This window comes from Palaemon carinicauda, chromosome 44, assembly GCF_036898095.1.
Source record: "Palaemon carinicauda isolate YSFRI2023 chromosome 44, ASM3689809v2, whole genome shotgun sequence".
NCBI classification, from domain to species: domain Eukaryota; kingdom Metazoa; phylum Arthropoda; class Malacostraca; order Decapoda; family Palaemonidae; genus Palaemon; species Palaemon carinicauda.
In genome coordinates, this window is record NC_090768.1 from 18,974,509 (window position 1) to 18,994,508 (window position 20,000).

Consider the following 20,000-nt stretch of genomic DNA (forward strand, 5'->3'; position numbering starts at 1 on the left):
GTGCATATATATACATATATGTGTATATATATATATATATATATATATATATATATATATATATATATATATATATATATATATCATTTGTAGCCAGGATAACGGTTTCGTTCTATGCTCTGTGAGCCAATTGGACATATGATATACAATTTCGTTAGATACCTTAATTTACATCCATACTAATTTTGTAGATTTCGTAGACTTTCGAGCAATGTCTGAATTATGAATTACGGTTTCTCACATCCTCAACCACCTCTGATAACCTGGTGGCTTTCCTTCTATGACTCTTTTCCTACTTTGGAGAGAGAGAGAGAGAGAGAGAGAGAGAGAGAGAGAGAGAGAGAGATAATTGGGTATCAAATAACGAATTAAGCTTTCATGTTCTAACCATATCGATCCATTGATAGTAATTTAATCATTTTCTTTTGTTTACTTTAATGACTTCCATTAAAGTAAAGTATTTGGGAAATGTGTGTGAGGTTTTCCACTTGTCATTTTTTAAAGATTTGCTTATAGGCCAAGGAATGTTATAGATTAGTTATTTTTTCAGTTTATATTATGTATTTTCAGCCGAGTCATGATAACGGTGCTTCTGTCGGTTAGAGAAATGTAAAACAAGACTACCAGTATAGTTCTTTGCAAGTTTCTGTGATGTGCATTATTTGTTGGGGAAATCAGTCGAAGACTATTCATGACGATTATTCTCGCACACGATTTATACCACCCATTGCTTGCTTTTAAACATTTATCTCACATTTCTTTTTAATCTAGAAAATAGATTATTATTATTATCATTTCTTCTTCTTCTTCTTCTTCTTCTTCTTCTTCTTCTTCTTCTTCTTCTTCTTCTTCTTCTTCTTCTTCTTCTTCTTCCCTTAGTAGTAATTTTAATTATGACCTGATGTTTTACAATGCCAATATTAGAATTTTCACTCGATTGACAGCATCTGCAACAATTGAATATTTTTTGCAGCGAAGGCTAAATCTACATTTTTTTTTTTATTACGAAGATCCTTGATGATGAAGTACTATGTCTAATCGGTTGATTAAAGCAAAATAATCCACTTCGATGCAGACTGCCAAGACATTGTTACTAAAAAAAAAAATGGGTAAAAGACCTTCAGATTAAGATGTTTATCTTTGATGATAAAAGAGAATGTCGCTGATAAGTTGGTCTCTATTCTGGTATATGAGCAGGAGAGTTGCTCCTGTAACGGTTTAGCTATTTTGTCTGTGAATTTGCTAGTTTTTAAAGGCTGTGTGACGATGGATCATAACATGGTTGATCAGGAGAGAGAGAGAAAATTTCTCAACCGTTGTACGTAACCGTGTGACATCTAGCATCACGATCACCGTATGAATTTTAAGTTTTTGTTTGTTTTATGCCTTATTTAGTTTGAAGTGCAACACGATCTGTTGAGCGTAGTCGTGATAACTGTGTCCTTTCGCAATTGATTTCTCTAAAAGTAACTAAACCGTTGTATCTACGTAACGCATTGCCGCTGGGATGCTGCCGAGACCTTTGAACTACTAGTATTTCTTCGAGAGACCAAATTAGTGAACCCCCCCATCTTTTTTTTCCTCCGTCTCCAACATAACCTTGGTGATTAAGTAACTTACTCGACTACTGTTTCTGTGACATTTGGCTTCTCTCGCTTGGTGTTATGTAATTCGACTCTGTCCGTTTGTTGTCATGTTTGAGTAAGTGCACAAGGTGGGTGCAATGCAGGTGTAAAAAAAAAAAAAAGTATTGGCAGAGATGGTGAAAGGAGGCAATCAAGTGGTGAAAGTAGGATAGAGGTGCCAAAAGGCAGGTAAATTATGATACTATAATTACAACGGAAGTTACTGGTGCTTTGGAGAGTATGCATTAACCAAGTAACAAAAAATAAAGTGTAAACGATTTTAACAGAAAACGGATATATAGGATAACAGTGACTGTCTTGGAAACGTACAGGTCCTAGAAGATAATGATGCCTCCAGTACAGCTCCAATTGCTCAGGATTAGGGGGGAGGAGGAGGGGCAGGAGAATGAAAGCATCCGAAGAAGATCCTTAATAGGAGTGGAAGGCGAAATGGAGGAGACATTCGTCTGTGATAACAACATTCAGGAGAATCAAAATTTAATTTTGGAAATTTCTGGTTCGAGGTTCAGTGTAACGAGATCTGTGGATCCCTTGGAGTCTGCTGGATCGCCTCTAGCTCCATTATCCAACTCCCCGACAACTCCTGTATCCCCATTCTACAGAAAGAAGGTATCGTTCAGCAAGGTGAGTTTCTAGTTTCTTTGTGGAAGCCGTTTCACTCCCAACGCAGTAGGGGAAATAATGCTTTGGTCAACTCCAGTGTACTTTTCTTTATATTGTTACTATCATTAGTGCAAGCTCAAAACACAATTTTTTTATATTTTATGTACTTTTGATGTTAAAATTCCTCAATGGTATATTTTGCAAGCGAAATGGTATGCCACATTAATTCAAGGGAACATTTATTATCGTCTTTTATGCATTCTACTCCTATTTCCTATTCTTTTAATCTGTTTGTAGTAATTCTCATCCGAGTAAGAAATAGAACAGTCCTGGTTATGAAAGCGAAGTTGTTCACGCTAGACTTTCCGTTGGGTTCCCCAAATTTTACACATCGTTGGGCTTTACGACTTCGTTTGTTATGTTACTTAAGTATTTAATGGTTCGGAGATTTCACAGAAAAGTGAAAAAAAAAAAATGAATTTTAGGCGGTTGAAACAATGAAGCGTCTATTGTGCAAGAATTGTTAAAAGGGGCATCAATTAGTTTTGTTTTCCAATATCTATTAATGAATCAATAATCGTAGGAATTTATAATACATTTCATAAAGAAATTTCATATTGTTAAAGGGTCAAAACAGTTAAGAAGATACTGTGAAATCTAATATTTTTTTGATAGAATAACAAATGACATACTCCTTGCTTGGAGTGTATTTGGTTGTATCTGATTGTATTTGTTTGTGTGTATCCACGCACCTGTTTGTGTGTGTGTGTATATATATATATATATATATATATATATATATATATATATATATATATATATATGTATATATACACACAGTATATTATGGATGCATTATGACTTTAAATATAATGGTTTACGTAAAGCGCTTAAGTGCGCATGAAACTCTTCGCGTATATCTTTTTAGATTTGGCTACATCATCCTTAGCCCAAGTTTACGTGTCCAGGTTAGATGTTGGCACGCTTCATACCTTTTCTCTTACGAATTAGTGACGTCACATTTCATCTTACGCGCATGGGATGAATCATTGGGCCGACGGACTTGTTCTTAGAAATCTGACGTGTTTTTGACGACTGACAGTCTTTTGATTGACAGTACTACATACAACAAATTGTGATTGAGACAATTATTCGTTATCGTGACGCAGAAAGTAATTTTCATGTATCATGTGTCATTTCCAAATTGTTTCGAGAGCTATCAGATTTATCTCTTTTGCTAAATGTATGTAGTGTGAATTCCTGTATTGAGATAAGGATTTGTTTACGAACTTGCCACTGTGCAGTCTCTCTCTCTCTCTCTCTCTCTCTCTCTCTCTCTCTCTCTCTCTCTCTCTCTCTCTCTCTCTCTCTAGCAATCAATTTATGGTACGTCCTCCTGTCCTTGAATGTGTAAAGTTATGCCCAGTTGCCAAGCCTCGGGTGAGGGCGTGGCAAAGTGGGCATAGGCTTTTCGCTTTGATGCGTTGGTAGGCTGTTCCATTATAAAAACCGGTATTTTTATATTCGAATTTAACTCGAAGCTTTTATTGCCCAAACTTCTAAATCATTTTTATATCCGACAGATATGTAAATTTTTTTTTTTTAGTTAAGAATAATTAGATTCACATTTACTCTCCACTCAAGTTCCGTTAACGAATAATTATGGTTTACCAGTTTTAGAAATAATTCATTGAATATTTTATAAACTGTCAGCGAAGTCTTTTTCAAAGTTTAATCTCTCCCATTTACACCTTATTATACTCTTATATAAACATTAAGTTTCACGCAACGTTGCAATCTTTCATTTTCAGTTTGAGAAAGATAAGAACAATAGGGAATTTTATTTTCGTCATTATTAACATTTACTTTTCATGTTCTTTTGGCAATTTCAATTTAAACAACGTCAGAAAAATACGCATGGCAAGATAGAATGGTAATAAAAAAATCTGAATTAATGATACAAGATGAGACTACAGTTACTGGTCATGCTTGCGTCATGATATCTTGAACAAAGTCACGGGAAGTAATCACTCGAGCACGCTATTCTATCTGGTTTCTTTTCCTCTTGTTTTTATAGTATATATACAGTATGATATCTAATTTAATGTTGATAATGATCTTAAAATATTTTATTTTGATTGCTATTGCTTTTCTTGTAGTTTGTTTATTTCCTTGTTTCCTATCGTCACTGGGCTGTTTTTTCCTGTTGGAGCACTTGGGCATATATCATAGTGTTTTTTCAAGTAGGGTTGTATCTTGGTTAATAATAATTATAATAATAATAATAATAATAATAATAATAATAATTATTATTATTATTATTATTATTATTATTATTATAATAATGACCCTTTATCGTTAGGTGGGAATTGGTTATCAATGAAACCGATGATACACATGTCAATAAGAAATAGTAGAAAACAAACTAACTTTAGCAAAAATACGTTTAGTGTGAAATGTTCACCACTAGCGTTGGATTAATAATATAATCATTGTAAATCCAATGCTCTGATCTATAATCAGACAATTTAATGCGTTGAAAGCTATATTCAGTTTACTTCTTTCATGATGCACATAATCTGGTATGTACATCAATCAACTATTTCCTTTGCATCTCACTCCACATTAGATAAAAGCGGTTATTGAAGTCATTGAAATTATGACAAACTATTGACACATACTTGCCAGGCTATTTTTATAGGGGCTTATACCCAACATCCGAGGAACTAGCACGTCATTAAAATATGGGGTATTGTTTGTGTCAAGTTTGTGTGTGGTGTTTGTAAACACTTTATTGGTACACACACGTACACACACTCAAAATAATTATATATATATATATATATATATGTGTGTGTGTGTGTGTATGTATATATATATAAAGATATATATATATATATATATATACAGACTTTATCATAATTCTACTGAGGTGACGGGAATCGTGCACTTTGCATAAGATAACATTAAGTAAGTGCCTGTACGTTCGATTTTGTGATTCTCCCAATTAAGTTTATTTTACTTTCCACATTTCGTTTGCTTGCAAAGTTCTCTCTCTCTCTCTCTCTCTCTCTCTCTCTCTCTCTCTCTCATTTTTTTCTTTCACACAATTATATTCAAAGTAACCGAATGACTAATTACCGCCAAGAGGCTGATTGGCCACTCATTAGCTGTATTTCTTTTATGTATGCTCGCTGAATGCATACATTTTGTTCGGTTAAGCGCTTCAGCTTAATTCATATTCATTCTCGAGGCCTAATAGGCATTCTCTCCGGCTTAAAACTTATAATTGCAATCTCCTGGAAACTTGAAGTAAACTTCAGAATGCCCTTGTAAGTCATCAAGTCAACAGTTGGAATCGGACAAAGAATGAGGAGGCGAGGTCGAAGAGGTCAGATGAGTTGGCTTATCCTGCAGGGGAATGGGAAATAAAGGGGAGCCTTAAATTTACATAATGTCCGAGCATTAACGATAAAGATGAGAAAATTTCGCAACGTTGCTATTAGCTGAATTTCAACTGATTTGCCATCGCGAGGGGAAGAAGGAAATGAATATGCGGGGTTAGTCTTCTCTTGCCCTAAACGTTTAGTCTTTTGCTTTGCAGTAGATTATTTTATGCTATATTTTTTTAATTGATTTAGTTCGTATATTTCTCATTCATCTTGCGTAGTTATGCAACACTTTTAAACATGTGAAGTTTGATTTATTATGATTATGTGCCTGGTTGTTCACGGTGTAGTCTTTCAGGAAATTTTGACTGATAAGACCGTTCTTCAATAGACTTAAATAAAATTGATAAGAGAGTTCTAGTGAAAATATCAAGTCAATTTCATACAACCAACCATTTATTTTAAATGTATCTAAAAGGTAGGAAGGGTGAAACCATAGACAATTTTATCAGTAGTTCCAGGTCAGTTTCAAAACGTCGTCCTTCACGTTTCCTCTCCCTTAACAAATTGATGAGAGAACAATGGGAGGAAACTTACTTCCTTTTGCTAATAAAAAAAAAATAGATAAAAATTCCGTACATCTACTCAGTATCCATTTTCACAGATCGTAGGGGGGGGGGGGGGGGGGGGAGGGGGGTTGGTTATGAAGGGTGAATGAAAATTGTATGGTGTTTATTCTTAGATTATTTTAGTTTTACTCTGAATATTGATCAATGATTTCTGTATTCAAAATAGTATATTTTAATTAAGCTAAAATGTTTTCAACGAGTTTTACGTGAAACTTTTCAGTTAAATTTCATATCAGCTTTTGTGATTAAGAACTATATTTGTTTCTCACTAATCAATCAACGTGAAACTACGTGTGGTGGGTAACGATAGATTAAATACACGGGCTACATACTTCCTCCACCAACTTTCTCTGTACTGCCATCCCCTTTAATCTTATTGCATGCCTTTGAAATCTATTTTTTGCCTTCATTTGACGTAGCCGGCAGTTGGGTTATAGGATTATCGCAATTGTAGAAACTATGTTTCCCCTGCACCTTGTGTGCCTATGTAAGAAGGTATATATAGGAGTTGTGATCGTGGTTATGTAGAGACGATGAATCTCGTGAATTTCCTATTATTTTAATGGGTTATCTGACCTTGGTGTTGTATTCAACCAGCTGACAAACTCTTCCCTTCTGGAATGTTCGGGAGAAAGGTCGACACAAAGACGTATTCGGCCATTACAAAAAAAAAAACTAATAACGATAATGAAACGTCCTCTTGCGTTTTGAGAGAGAGAGAGAGAGAGAGAGAGAGAGAGAGAGAGAGAGAGATGATTCACAGGAATGAATGGTATTCATAAGTGATACGTGGTTTTAAAGGCAGCACCTTCAACCGAGATTAAAGTCTCTTTTATAGTTGTCAGTCAGTAAGGAGAGAGAGAGAGAGAGAGAGAGAGAGAGAGAGAGAGATCGTCATCCTGAATTTATCAGAATGTACGGATGACAAGAGAATTTCGAGAAAGTCTATTTAAGAACGGTTATGATGCTATCTATGATTTATGATTTCTTCTTCTTCTTCTTCTTCTTCTTCGATAGAGAGAGAGAGAGAGAGAGAGAGAGAGAGAGAGAGAGAGAGAGTGTTAAATCACCATTTCACCTGTAAAACGATAACGTGGTACGAATTTGAAGCTGCCTAAGAGTCAGTGATTTAAAAACTCTTATGTGATATTACTACAATAATCTATTATGAGACATTGCAGGTTTCAAGTCGCATATACATACATTTTGTTTATTTGTCACAGTTTGTCCTCGTTTCTTGAGATGGGTTCCTTATTTCGGGGCTTTACGTGTGATAAAATTCTGTTCCGACAGAATGGTAACATTCCTCATAGGATTATTTATAACTCTTACTTATGAGCTATGAAGATCGTCCCGTTAGAAGTGCAGATTGGTAAAATGAAAACCTGAAGTCACACGGAATAATAAGATATGTAAGAAGAAATTGTTCGTATAATATCAATAGAATGTGGCAAATGATAGCTTTCTTCAACACTATATTTATGGTACCATTACCGCTTTATAAATACTTGTGTGAGAACTCACTACATTGGTATGCGTATAATGTATTCACATATCAACAACCCACAATTCATGAATGAAGCTGCCGTGTTCACTGTTCCGAGAAGTCAGGTCGCTCGGTTTTGTCTATCTACTTCGGGATGATGTTTTCATGAATTCTTGCTACACATCTTTACGAGAAGGGAAGGCTGACTGAGAGATATATATTTAGATGCCCCGTATCTTCTGCTCCTCGGTAGGCGAAGGTTCAATTGTGTTAATGTTTACGCAGTAAACTTACGCGGAGCTGGATTTCGTGGTTTTATTTTTTTTTGTTTTTTCTTTTTTTTTTGTGATTCTTTTCTTCTTTGGTTTTCATTTTAAAGTTGATCATTTGTGCCAGAGGTTTTCTTTCGTGCTTTAATTTTTAGGCAGATGGTTCGTTCGAGAATTTTTGTTTGCTTTTATTTTTATGGTTAGTTTTATTGAAAGACCTTTCCTGTTTTTTAAAAAGTAAATTTTTCTTCAAGAAAATGTTTTGCGTTTCAAATTTGAGGTTGAACTAATCAGGTTTTCTTGCAACGTTCCTATTTAACTAAACTGCTATGCTTAATTATTTAGAGTAGGAATAGAAATATTGGTACCAAAGTATTTTTTATATTATAGTGTCCTAATCTATGTTCACCTATGGTTTTCATACTAATTTCTACTTATCTTATCATTCGTTTCATATCAAAAAGGACTAAAACGTGAATGGAATCTCGATTCGCAAAAGTCGAGAGACGTTCAGACGGCGACCTTACCTAAATACAAACCGCATTAAGAAGACAGGCTCCTTGCTAAGTCTCGCGACCTGGTCTCCAATGATAAAGGCTTAGGGGTGGCGCCATATAGATTTTTTAATGCGACAGAAACTAGGGTGCCTATCCCACCCACCCATAGCTCGTAATCATTATCTGGGCTGCTTCTTAACTGTTTCATACTGGCTTAGTTTTTTAATTTGTAAGATTCACTCATCTTGATTCAATCTTTTAGTTTTTAAATTGCATTTCATTTTACTTTTTTATTTGTTTCCTAGGTGTATATCTAAATAATTTTTGCAAGTCACTATCATGTTTTATTATATTTTCTATGCCTTATTTTACTTATTCCTTATTTTGTTTCCTAGAAACCTATTTTCCCTTTCTTTTCTACCACCTTCATATTGACTGGTACTTGTCCTCTTATTTTTTCTCTTCCCTTCCCGTCTAACCATGGCCAACCTGCTCACTCGTCCCTACCTCTCCCCCTTCCCCCAATACCTTTGGCACCTGGGAGAACCGATGCCTCCCCTCGAACCTTTCCCCTCAGTGCAGCGAGGGAACGGGTGCCGGTAACACGCGTGCCGGATTCCTACGTTAAACGGCCCCTTTGGTTCCCTAATATTTTGCATCAGGAATATTGTTCTTGATCCTTAACGCTATGCCGGATGGTGCTTTTTCCCAATCCAGTTGATTTTACATAAATAGATGAACAATTATGTGAATTGTATGTTTCTTCTTAATTGTTATTATTTATAGTTGACTTGTTAGCCAACCCGATGGAAACGATTCGGGGATTTACTCGATGTATGTTTCTGACGTGACCAGTGTAATCCGTGTGCCTCTTGATTTCGATTACCCTTCCTTGTTGCTTTCAAGTGACCGCCCTTCTAAGATCGTGAGTTATGCAGAAAATTTGAGGAATTCTGACTCTTGAAAATGAATAACAAGTGACCTGCATCACTCGAGTGTGGGTGCGCTTTTGCACTTTTTTTTTTTTTTTTTTTTTTTTTTTTTTTTTTTTTTTTTTTTTTTTTTTTTTTTTTTTTAGTGAGTGAAAGTGGGTACTTATTTCAATACCTTTGACCGTTTTTTTTTCTGAGGGGACAATGCCTAGAAATGTGTCCCGGCGTATCCTCCATAAAAACTCACCTGTTCTGTTCTGTTTTATTAGTCTATCCCGAAAAGAACATTATTTGTCGAAACGCGTTCCAAAAGGGAAACATTTGTGCCTCGTTTCTCTTCTTGAAATGAATTGCTCCCGACTAGAATGGGGAGCTTGGGGTTATATACGGCGCAACCCCTAAGGCAGAGGTACCATGCTAATTGTTTTGTTCCGTAGAAAGAATGGGGCTTGAAAGTAATTATTATGCTGATAATGCATTGATTTTTCTTTGTGGCCCAATTTAAAAGAAGAAATAAAAACAGTGGTAAACCAAGGCCTTAAAAAAGCAATGGCGGATGTTTAACAGCGAGAATTTCTTTCATTAATGCCTCTGAAGCTTTCTTTATTTCGTTGTTTTAACCCAAACTGATTCTGATTTTTAAAAACCGAACGATCGGAAATCCTTCCTTGGGAGGATATGTATTAAGGTATCATATCTGTCCGCAAGAGTCCTTCTCTCTTTTAAAGGCGACCACTTGGGTGGTTCAGACTCTCTTCGAAGGTCTCCCTTCTGCTTTAATTTCCAAAAGCAGGGTCTCGTACTTGGAGTGTTACTCTCGCTGCTCAGGTTTCAAGGGCTTGGCAGCGACGTTCAGGTGAACGGGACAAACTTGGAACTTAATTCCTTTTCTACTCCACTAATATGCCGAGTCTGAACTATGATTTACTACAGTATTTTAATGTCTTTTATCATTTATTTATAACCAGGAAAATCATTATGACTACTGTTGGAAATACCAAAGATGCGTTACGTAACAGTTTTGTCTGGTCATCAAAATCAGTCAAATTAAGAATTCTATTTTCTGATTGCACCTGTCGCTTATGTTTCATAAAATCTGCCTTCGTAAGTGGGGTCTTGTTTTAAAAAGCTGTCGTGTGTACTCTGGCAAATGAGTTGAGGTGATCTTGCTGTTGGCTTAAGGGGCACTTTAAAACCCTGATTCACGATGAGTAAGCTGACCATTAGCCAAAGAATGCTTTTAGCGGCTGTGGAGATGGTAACATGTTTCAAGAGACAAAATACATGTTCTGGTACCGAGCAAAGAAAAATATTAGAGAATAAAGGCTATAGTTAATTTTATTACTGTTGTCTATAACTTTGAAATGATATAAAAAGCCGACGACATGCAAAACAGTAGTCAGCGGATAGGTTGCCCATATTGAAAATATTAATAGAAGTTACCATCCAGGCAATAGTCAGTTATTACTGTTATTCAGTTATGAGATTCAAGCATAAAAAATAAGATAATTAATTTTATTCATTTAGGATATTATGTTATTTCTCCAGTGCCAAATCGTGAGAATATCCAGTTCTTAACAAGATATTAGTTTTATCATCTCGTGTAGCTTCTCTTCGCTTGGCTGTGCTTGTCAGCGAGTCAGCGACCTGTCCGGAACTTTCGCTAAATCAGTCTTTGATTTTACTCTCTCTCTCTCTCTCTCTCTCTCTCTCTCTCTCTCTCTCTCTCAAGTAACAGACTTTAGGATGGGTATCACACACTTCTATCACTTTTCCTCTATATTTTGGGAACTTCACAAGTTATTTGATTCCCATTTTCAAAGATTACTGTGATATCATCTACAGTGTGTGAAAAGAGGTTATGTTATCAACGAAAGGAGGAAAGTTAACCCGTATCTGTATCATTTTCTAATAAAATGTTTCTATAAAATCCTTCGTTGTCGCGACAATAACTTTAATAATAGAAGTATACAGTACAAATTGTAAACTAGAAAATATTCTAAATATTTTAATTCACGAGGAAAGAACAAAAATGGAAAAAGATGAATATTTTATTTCTTTTGAGTGAAAATTGACATAGTGATCATAAGTAAAAAATACAATCATTTCCTGAAACTAAGTGAAAAAATAAATTTCCTGTAATTACCTGGGGAAAAATTAAAATGGAGTAGGACATTCATTCTAAATTTTGAGTATTTCGGGAAAGTCTATTCTTAAAATCCAATCGACAGTTTGAAGACCCCTTCAGTTATGTTGTAAAAAAGCTGATAACAAAATCCTCAAAAAATATCCTGTATAATTCTGTCGCATTCTATATTCGATTTATTTTGAGGACAAGGAACATGTGAAGGGTTAAACATCCTAACAATATAGCCATCACAGACCTTACCGTTATGATAAGAAAATATATGATTTATATCTTTTAGTTTAGGTAATCATTTTACATTAAATTCCAGTGATAAGTTTAAACTGTAGACAGCCTACTGTATGCCCTCTTCCCCTTTACAAAGGCAGGCTCTAATTACCTTCAGATATGAACTCTCACCTTCGGATCGGGTCCTAAGAGCATCTGAATACACAACGACTAAGCTGGTTTTTTTATCCGTATTGACAGAGATTTATTTAGATTATCTTCTCTGCTCAAAATGAATGTCCGTGAATGAAAAGGGAAGAGGAGAGGCTGGATTACTGAAGAGATTAAACTCATTCGTGAGATTACTTCTCGTTGCGCCCTATACCTGACGATATTCATAGATGATAATTGCAGCCTATTTTTATCATTGCAAAAGGAAATTCGCTTAATATGTATATAGTTTTACTTGTTTGCATGTGTCTGCAAATACAATTGTGCTGGTTTGCCCTTTTTACATATACATCTTTTTTTCTCACTAAGTCTCGAATCGCCTTTTTTTTCTAGGGTCCATCAACATATTCTTTCTTTGAGAGTCCGGGCCTAATTTAGTCCCTAATTTATTAAGCCATGCCCTTCTATGTCTCTACACAATAAGAACTAAGAATTATCATCTCATTCCGTACCCATCCACACGCAGTATGTGAAGGTGTTCTACCCAATAACATTTTTACTTTCCCTTTCAATGGGTTAACTGTACCAGTTCTCTGTTCATCTAGCATTTTACTTATTTGAGTCTGCGATAAAAAATTTGTTCTAGTGATCAATTTTCTTGTATGTAAGACCGGTGTCCATTAGAAAGGTTTCGATATTCATGATTTCTAGTGGTGTAACATATAAGGAAAGAAACGATCGTTCATTTAGGGTTTGAAGACTATTTTTCTCTCTCTCTCTCTCTCTCTCTCTCTCTCTCTCTCTCTGTTCCATTTTCCGCCATTCGGTAATGAAAGATTTCGTTGCAAATAAAAGTTGAATCAGTTAAATTAATTTTTTCTGACACTTATGCATCACAATTATGGGATAAAATACCATATAATTCACGAGAAGACATTATTGTAAGAGAAGCAGGGACGAATATACCAAAAGATGAAAGCTGCTACTTGGCTGCATTCCCCATCAGTTGATTGGGAAGTCTCGGGAGGGCGTTCCTTGTCTCGAAGTAAAGAAACATAAGAAATGGAATGTGGTATAAAAAAAAGTGGGACTGACCACGTTCCCTTTCAATAGCTTCTTAGGCAATGAGTTCTTTGAAAGAAGGCAAAAGGGACCAAGACTTATAATCTGCGTAAGAGTAAAGCCTTAGGGTATTCTCTTCGGAGATGTTCTATTGTTTCCTTGATTCTGGTAAGATTTTTGGTCGGAGTTTGGCTACATATTTGTGGTTGTTTTACTTGTATATATCCATTTCGTTATGGTGACACAGATTAATAACCATTAGAAAGTCTTCAGCAATTCTGTGCTTAGAAAATGTGAAAGATGACAAATGTGTGAACGAGAGGTCATTATCTGGGCCTGCTACCATGTTCAGCGTGAAACATACGCCTTATCTGAGAAGTGTAACGACAAATATCATTATAGACAGTTGGCAGCTGGTCTCTCCGAAGGCGGCACCCCCCTCCCCCCACGCAAACGTACGTCTTTAACCAGACAAGGTCGTTCTCTTGGCTTAAAGGGGTTTACTTTTCGTTACCTATTAGTAAATAACTCGACTCGTGCCTGTCGTATCAGGCGGCATTGTATTTGGATATGATTTATATATGTCTATTTTGTGGAAGTATAAAGCTTTGAGTGCAGTGTAGTTACGGTTTTTAATTAAGCGAAATATTAAAAGAATGTGTTTTGGAAAACTTTCAAAGATTACCCCATTTCTTTCCTTTAACATTTCTAAGATTATTTAAGACGTCTTGAGGGAATAATATATCAATAATTTTACCTTTTTTCATTAAACAGTTACCCTTAAATACTGTTGCTATTACACCAGGATTTTTTTTTTATTTGAAAACTTAAATATTTTAAAGTGATATGTTTAGAACAGTGTGAAATGTGTTTTTATATAAGAAATAATATATAACAAACTTCAGAAAGTGACTAGTGTGAAAAGAAAGTGAAAAGTGCAAATAACTCCAGAAACAGCTTTATACCATTATGGAAAGAATTTTGAAAGTGAAATATCGTAGGTTTGAGTTGTAACTATAAATTAGTGAATACAAGAAACACGTGAAAATTTGCTGAGACAAGTGAAGGTTAAAACTGTGAAAAGAAGGTTATAGGTACAAATACCATTTGAAAGGCTGGAGTTAAACGTTTCTTAAAGAATGGGATTTTGCAATATGAGAAACAAGGTTTACCCATATAACATGTGTAAGTTTTGCTGAGTTTCGGTTCCCTTTGTTTAGGTTTAAAATTAAAATGAGATCAGAGTGGATGCCAAGATTTGTTTTTGGATTTTGACAGATTTATTTTCTTTACTTTATTTTTTAATAAATGTGTGCAAATCTGTTTTAAGAGTGGTCTGTAAATTGAAAGTAATCCCTCTCCCTGAAATTTATTTGCATTTGAACATCCACTTACTAATGAAGATTAAGAGCAGCTCTGGCGACCAGAACAAACACCAACACGACAAAATACTACCATTACCAACAACACGACAATAAAGACTACGACATTCACTCATGAATTTAAGCGTTGTCTAAAGTTATTGGCTAGTTTGAGAGTTTTGAGGTTATTCAAAAGTTATTAATTTGATTTCAATTTCAAATCATACAGTAGCCTATCATTTAGGGCATCAAAAGACCTTCATGAAAAATGATTCACCGACTGACTGCGATAGAGAGCCGGTTGGCAGGAAGTTCTGATTATTCAATGTTAAGACCTCGAATGATATTCTGGCATAAATTGTGCTTGCAGTGCTTGTACGTGTTTCTTTGCAGAGTTCTGTTTAGAGATATTTAGCATTTTTTTAACATTACCGTTTAACAAATATGCGAATTCTTGTTACGTAAGTAAATTGAACCTAATAGATTAATGTTTGTAGAATAAAATTTCGGTTATAAAAAGATCGTCTCATGGCGAAAAAAAGCCGGTAATGCATTCATAACAAGTTGGCATCATACACGTTTTTCCTTTTTAATGAATAAATTTATTTCCACTCGATAATTTATTGGACCTGCAATTTTATTACAGAATGAAATATCCGGCTTATTTGCCATGACCTAAAAACATTAATAATCGAGGTAGAAGGAAGAAAGCATAATTGGAAAACTGTATGATGGCTGTAGTTATATCATTTGTCGGCTCGTACACGCAAACGTAATAAGGAAAGGAAAAGTTTTTCAATATTAAGGGAGAAGGTTAGGCGGCGGACCAAGCAAAAATACCTACACTCCAACTCCAGTTGTTGTTGAAATATGAGTAATGAAGTATGTCAGAGGGGGTTTATAGATGAGAGAGAGAGAGAGAGAGAGAGAGAGAGAGAGAGAGAGAGAGAGAGAGAGAGAGAGATGGGGCCAGGTGACACCGAGTTACTGCGAGAAGTGCCATTGAGCGTGTAAAGTGTCATGTCAGGACGAGTGCCATCAAGGATTTTTCCAATTCAATTTTGAAGTAGGAAGGAAGCATTTTTTCTTAATTTATTTCTTGGGAAGATTCGATATATTTCTGTGAATTTGTGTAACAAAATCTCGTACATGGAATAGTTTTCATTGTCGTGTACTTATCGTTCCAAAGGATAGTTTTTAGAACAAAAGGATTTGTTTTTACTGCATATAATACAATTGACGTGGGCGTAAGTAAATATCAACCGGAGTTTATTGAAGGGTATCACGTCTTATTAAAAATTTTTGGAATGTTCTTCGCTATTTTAATCATCCATTCGTTACTTAATCGTAAACCTAGAATTTTGCAAACAATATTCCCAAGAATTTTGGGAATGAGCAACCAGCTTATTAATATTATTTTATGCTAGAAGATAAGGAAATTTACAAAGTATATAAAGAAAACTGTCGAAATAAATAAAACCAAAATGACAGGACTGTTATTTGAAGTCATGATCTATTTAATAACCATTTCTGTTCAGAAAAAGATAAAGACAGAACTAATGTCAACTGAATTATTCAGTATCCAAACGACATGGAAATCACACTCATTAGAATAAGGGGATAGAGAGGTGCCTCGTCTCTCTGCGCGCTGGCAATGTTAGATTGTTTTGTTTATAATTATTTTAATTTTTATGTATACATTATTTAATCAAGAAGGGGATTATTTAAACATACGATTAGTATGTAGTGTCATGCAGACAGACTTATCTTCAGTGTATTATTATTATCTAGACTTGTTGCCTTTTAATAGTTTTCAAGTAATATGCTATGAATAGGAGTCAGACTTAGAGAGGGATTGACGTATTATAGTGAAAGAACGTGCAATAAATGCAGGGAAGATACAAACATCGAATTAACGTTTCATTTTAATGGTTTTTATCTAAATAAAATCAAACTCTTCATCAGTTTCTTGACAAGATGCACATGAAAATAACTCTTATAGAATTGCACAACGAAGACTATAGACATCGTACAAAAGACGTTGACATTAAAAGCATAGTTTAAGAGCAGTAAATGTTAATGTTTCCGACGCGAACCATTTAGCTAGTAAATCCCATGAGTAATATTTAATAACCCTGTTTGAAGTTTCAACTTTCAATATCTTTGAACTGGCATCTTATATATCACCCTTCGGTTTAATATGGCAATATTTAGTCTAGTAAAGGAGGCATGATAAAATTAACATTTAAAATTGTTTTCGGTTGTTTTTTAACCATGGTAAAAGCTATTTTTCCATTTTTTATGCCATTCGTAAATATTAACTTCCTATTTGGAGAGTAGACAGTGCTCATTTCGACATTTTTTCATTTAATCCACATTGGTGAACATATACATATATATTTTTTCATATACTAATACCAATACACGATGCAAACATACCAATTACTTTATAAAAACTATGAATAATTGTCAAACACTAGGAAGTTATTTCACAATCTTTTCCCAAACTCGTCTTAGTACACGCTTTCAAAATCCTGTGTGAGTGCGTTTGTTTGAGAGACTAAATACTTAATTATGCTTTAATTTCTGTTATTGTTATTTATATTATTTGTACTAAACGATTATGTATGAAGTTATTAATTAAGAGTACAAGACTGTTTTTATGATTTTACGAAAGTGGAAGCGGGCTCTCCATGTAACCAAGTTTTAATCATGTAATGTGATGAGATGCATGACCCGACTCGCGCTCAAAATATTTGGCAAGCAGACGTACCTTCGAGGCAAAAGAGATGCCTGTCTTAGCTTCATATTCTTTATTAGAGATCATCATCAAGTCTGCCAAGACAAATATTTGCATTTCCTCTTGTATTTAGCAAATAACTTTCAATAGTAGAAAACACAGAAAAAAAGCTCTCTCGAGTTTTTATTTTCTTAATAGCGAGATTTTCTTACGGGCAAAAGTTATCATAATTAAAGGAAGGAGATAAGAAAGCATCTGGGTAAAAATCCTAGTAACCCTTTGCTTCAAGTTGGTTTTAGTGTGTTGTGTTCTTTGACATTGTGTATTTGAAAAGCCCTTGTTGATTTTCCCTTTTTTACTTTCATTTGTTGTTGCAGTAACATCCATTTTGATTTCAAGTAAACTGTTTAGTTGATCTTATTTCTTGAATGCTGTAATATCTTGCACACTTTTTATATTACCTCTGTAGTAGGTTCACCAAACAAAACAGAAATTGATTAATAACCTCTTTATGGACTTTCATTTAAGTTTAACAATATCGTGTGATCTGTGAAAAAATTTCTCTTTGGTCCTTTTTTTATTTCTTTCTCTGTCCTCCCCCACCTCCTCCCCTCAAGAAATAACTGAACGAAATTCTAGTGTCTCATTTCATATTTTCAGGATGCCATTCCCCCCGCTCCTTGTACAACTTAATCCCTCATCCAAATACCGTTCATTCCATTCTGCACAATCCACCGCGATTTAATTACCTGTGATAAAAGTGCTCCTGTATATTGTGGTCTTGTTGTATTCGGTACCGTAGGGCTTTGTAGGAACAGAACACAGAAAGGCCTTCCATGGCGAGACATATCACCACCTGCTCACAAACTATATCCTTGCGCTGTACCTTCGAGGCTTCCCTTGATAGTGTGTATTTACTTACTGTATACCTATGCTACGGACTAACGCAGATTCTTCCTTATATTCCGCCTCCTCCTCGTTCTGTCGTAGTCTGTCCCCTGTTGCGTAGTGGATTAAACAATCCAAATGTGGTGACTTGAGAGGACTTGTCATGGATAATCAACTCTGCCCCAAAGTAGACAGTAGCGACGATGAGGCTACCACGCCCCTCCTTGGCACGCTCCATTCCTATTTCTCCCGTGTTCATGACCTTTCTCATAATGCTCCTAACACACAATCGCTCATTATTCAGAATCCTTCAAGCACAGCTTGCATTCGACCTACAGTCACCATCACTCCTCCTCAGCCGGATACCACATCACCACCAGGGTCGACATCTTCAACTCCCACCACTCCTGTCTTATCACAATCCTCCCCTGTGGCACCTCCCCCGTGTGACCCATCGTCACCATCTCAGTCATCATCGTCTTCACAGTCATCCCCTTCCTCCCCCATGGAACCCCCTCCTAATCAGGTGTCAAACAGCTCCTCCCCTTCTCCCCCTACATGTATTTTCTCTCCTGCACCACTTTCAGCACTACCTCCACAGACCACGACAGTCACGAATACAACTTCACCCTCGTCCTTTTCTCTTATTTCGACCTTCTCCATTTCTGTTCCTCTATCGTGTCCCGTCAGTGTATCATCTCGTGCACAAACAGATTGTCTGCCATCAACATCATCACCTTCACCTACATCTACCTCGGTTGTCATCACTCATAAACAGAGTTCAAAGCCTCGCACTCACTGTCAAGTGGCACCTCCGCCTATGCCCTTGCTTGTGCCTTCCGCGTCTTCCGGCATCCCTGTAATCTGCCTTCGACAAAACACGCCTGAGAACTCGCCTGTTGTGTCACCTGCTGTCTCTCCTACACGCAGTAACTTGCCGCCTTTTCCTTCCCTCACCCATCCTGCATCCGCATTGATCAATTCCACTTTGACATCATCAACCATGGCTCTCCTGCCTGCCTCCGAACCTTCTCCCACGAACACCGCCCCCCGTAGCAACGATGGTCACCCCCACCACCACGCCTTCACCTCCCCAACCCAAGAGGCGGATCCTAACGACTCTTCGGATCCCCCCGACACTGAGACGGGTGACGATGATGGCGATGACGAGGACACGTCAAAGAGCGGCGGGTGCGGAGGGTTGACGAGACACTGCGGGGCGCACCACCGCCCTTCCTTGCTGATTCCTGAGGCCCCTGAACAGCACCAACGACGTGCTTCCTTACTCTCCACACTCTCCGTGTCGCCCAGCATCTGCAGGCGCCCATCTATCGCCTCATTGCTGAGTCTCACGCCCTCCCTCGCCGCTCGACGGTTCTCCTTCAACATCGGGGGTTCTAATTCCCGGGTAGGATGCTAAACTCTGCTACTGGTCACCATGGCTATTGGCTCCCTACGTTCACGTCGTCGTTTATTTTTCTTTTGTCTTGGTTTCACTAACGCACAGTCACAGCTCGCCAGTTTGATTGAAGTAATTTAAAATCCTATTAGAGTAGAGAGTTCTAATCATAACCCTTAATACAGGTCTAACCGTTTAATTATACAAATACTTATGCACGTTGAATAAGAGACCCATCGCTGGAACATGATTTCGTTACTGCAGTTTAGCATAGCGACCCCTAGTTTGACTAGTCGTTTTTTGTAGATATTAGTGATTTCGTTTTCTGTGTGTGATGAATTCTAGTAGTATGTAATAAAATACGTAATATATTGTAAAAGTACGCAATATATTGTAAAGACTTGGCATGCAATTTTACATTTTGTGTGTGTATATGTATGTATTATATATATATATATATATATATATATATATATATATATATATATATATATATATATATATATATATATATATATATGTAGTATAGAGGACAAATGTAGATTGATACGTTCGCACTGCATAAAATAAATGAA

The 20,000-nt window shown here is 36.1% G+C and overlaps 1 protein-coding gene across 11 annotated transcripts in view; it reads left to right on the forward strand.

Annotated features, from left to right (window-relative positions):
* The window catches only part of LOC137634335 (kinase D-interacting substrate of 220 kDa B-like), an 860,646-nt gene that overhangs the window by 699,736 nt on the left and 140,910 nt on the right, over window positions 1-20,000 (forward strand). For 3 of the 11 annotated variants that reach the window (XM_068366721.1, XM_068366722.1, XM_068366723.1), the window contains exon 1: window positions 17,803-19,434. The exons of 5 other annotated variants lie outside the window; for them this stretch is intronic. In XM_068366721.1, the coding sequence (XP_068222822.1) occupies window positions 18,190-19,434 (1,245 nt within the window). In that variant the 5' untranslated portion in view covers window positions 17,803-18,189. Of the gene's footprint in view, window positions 1-17,801; window positions 19,435-20,000 lie in introns of those variants that run through there. 3 more of the 11 variants (XM_068366719.1, XM_068366720.1, XM_068366727.1) reach the window with 3 other exon arrangements.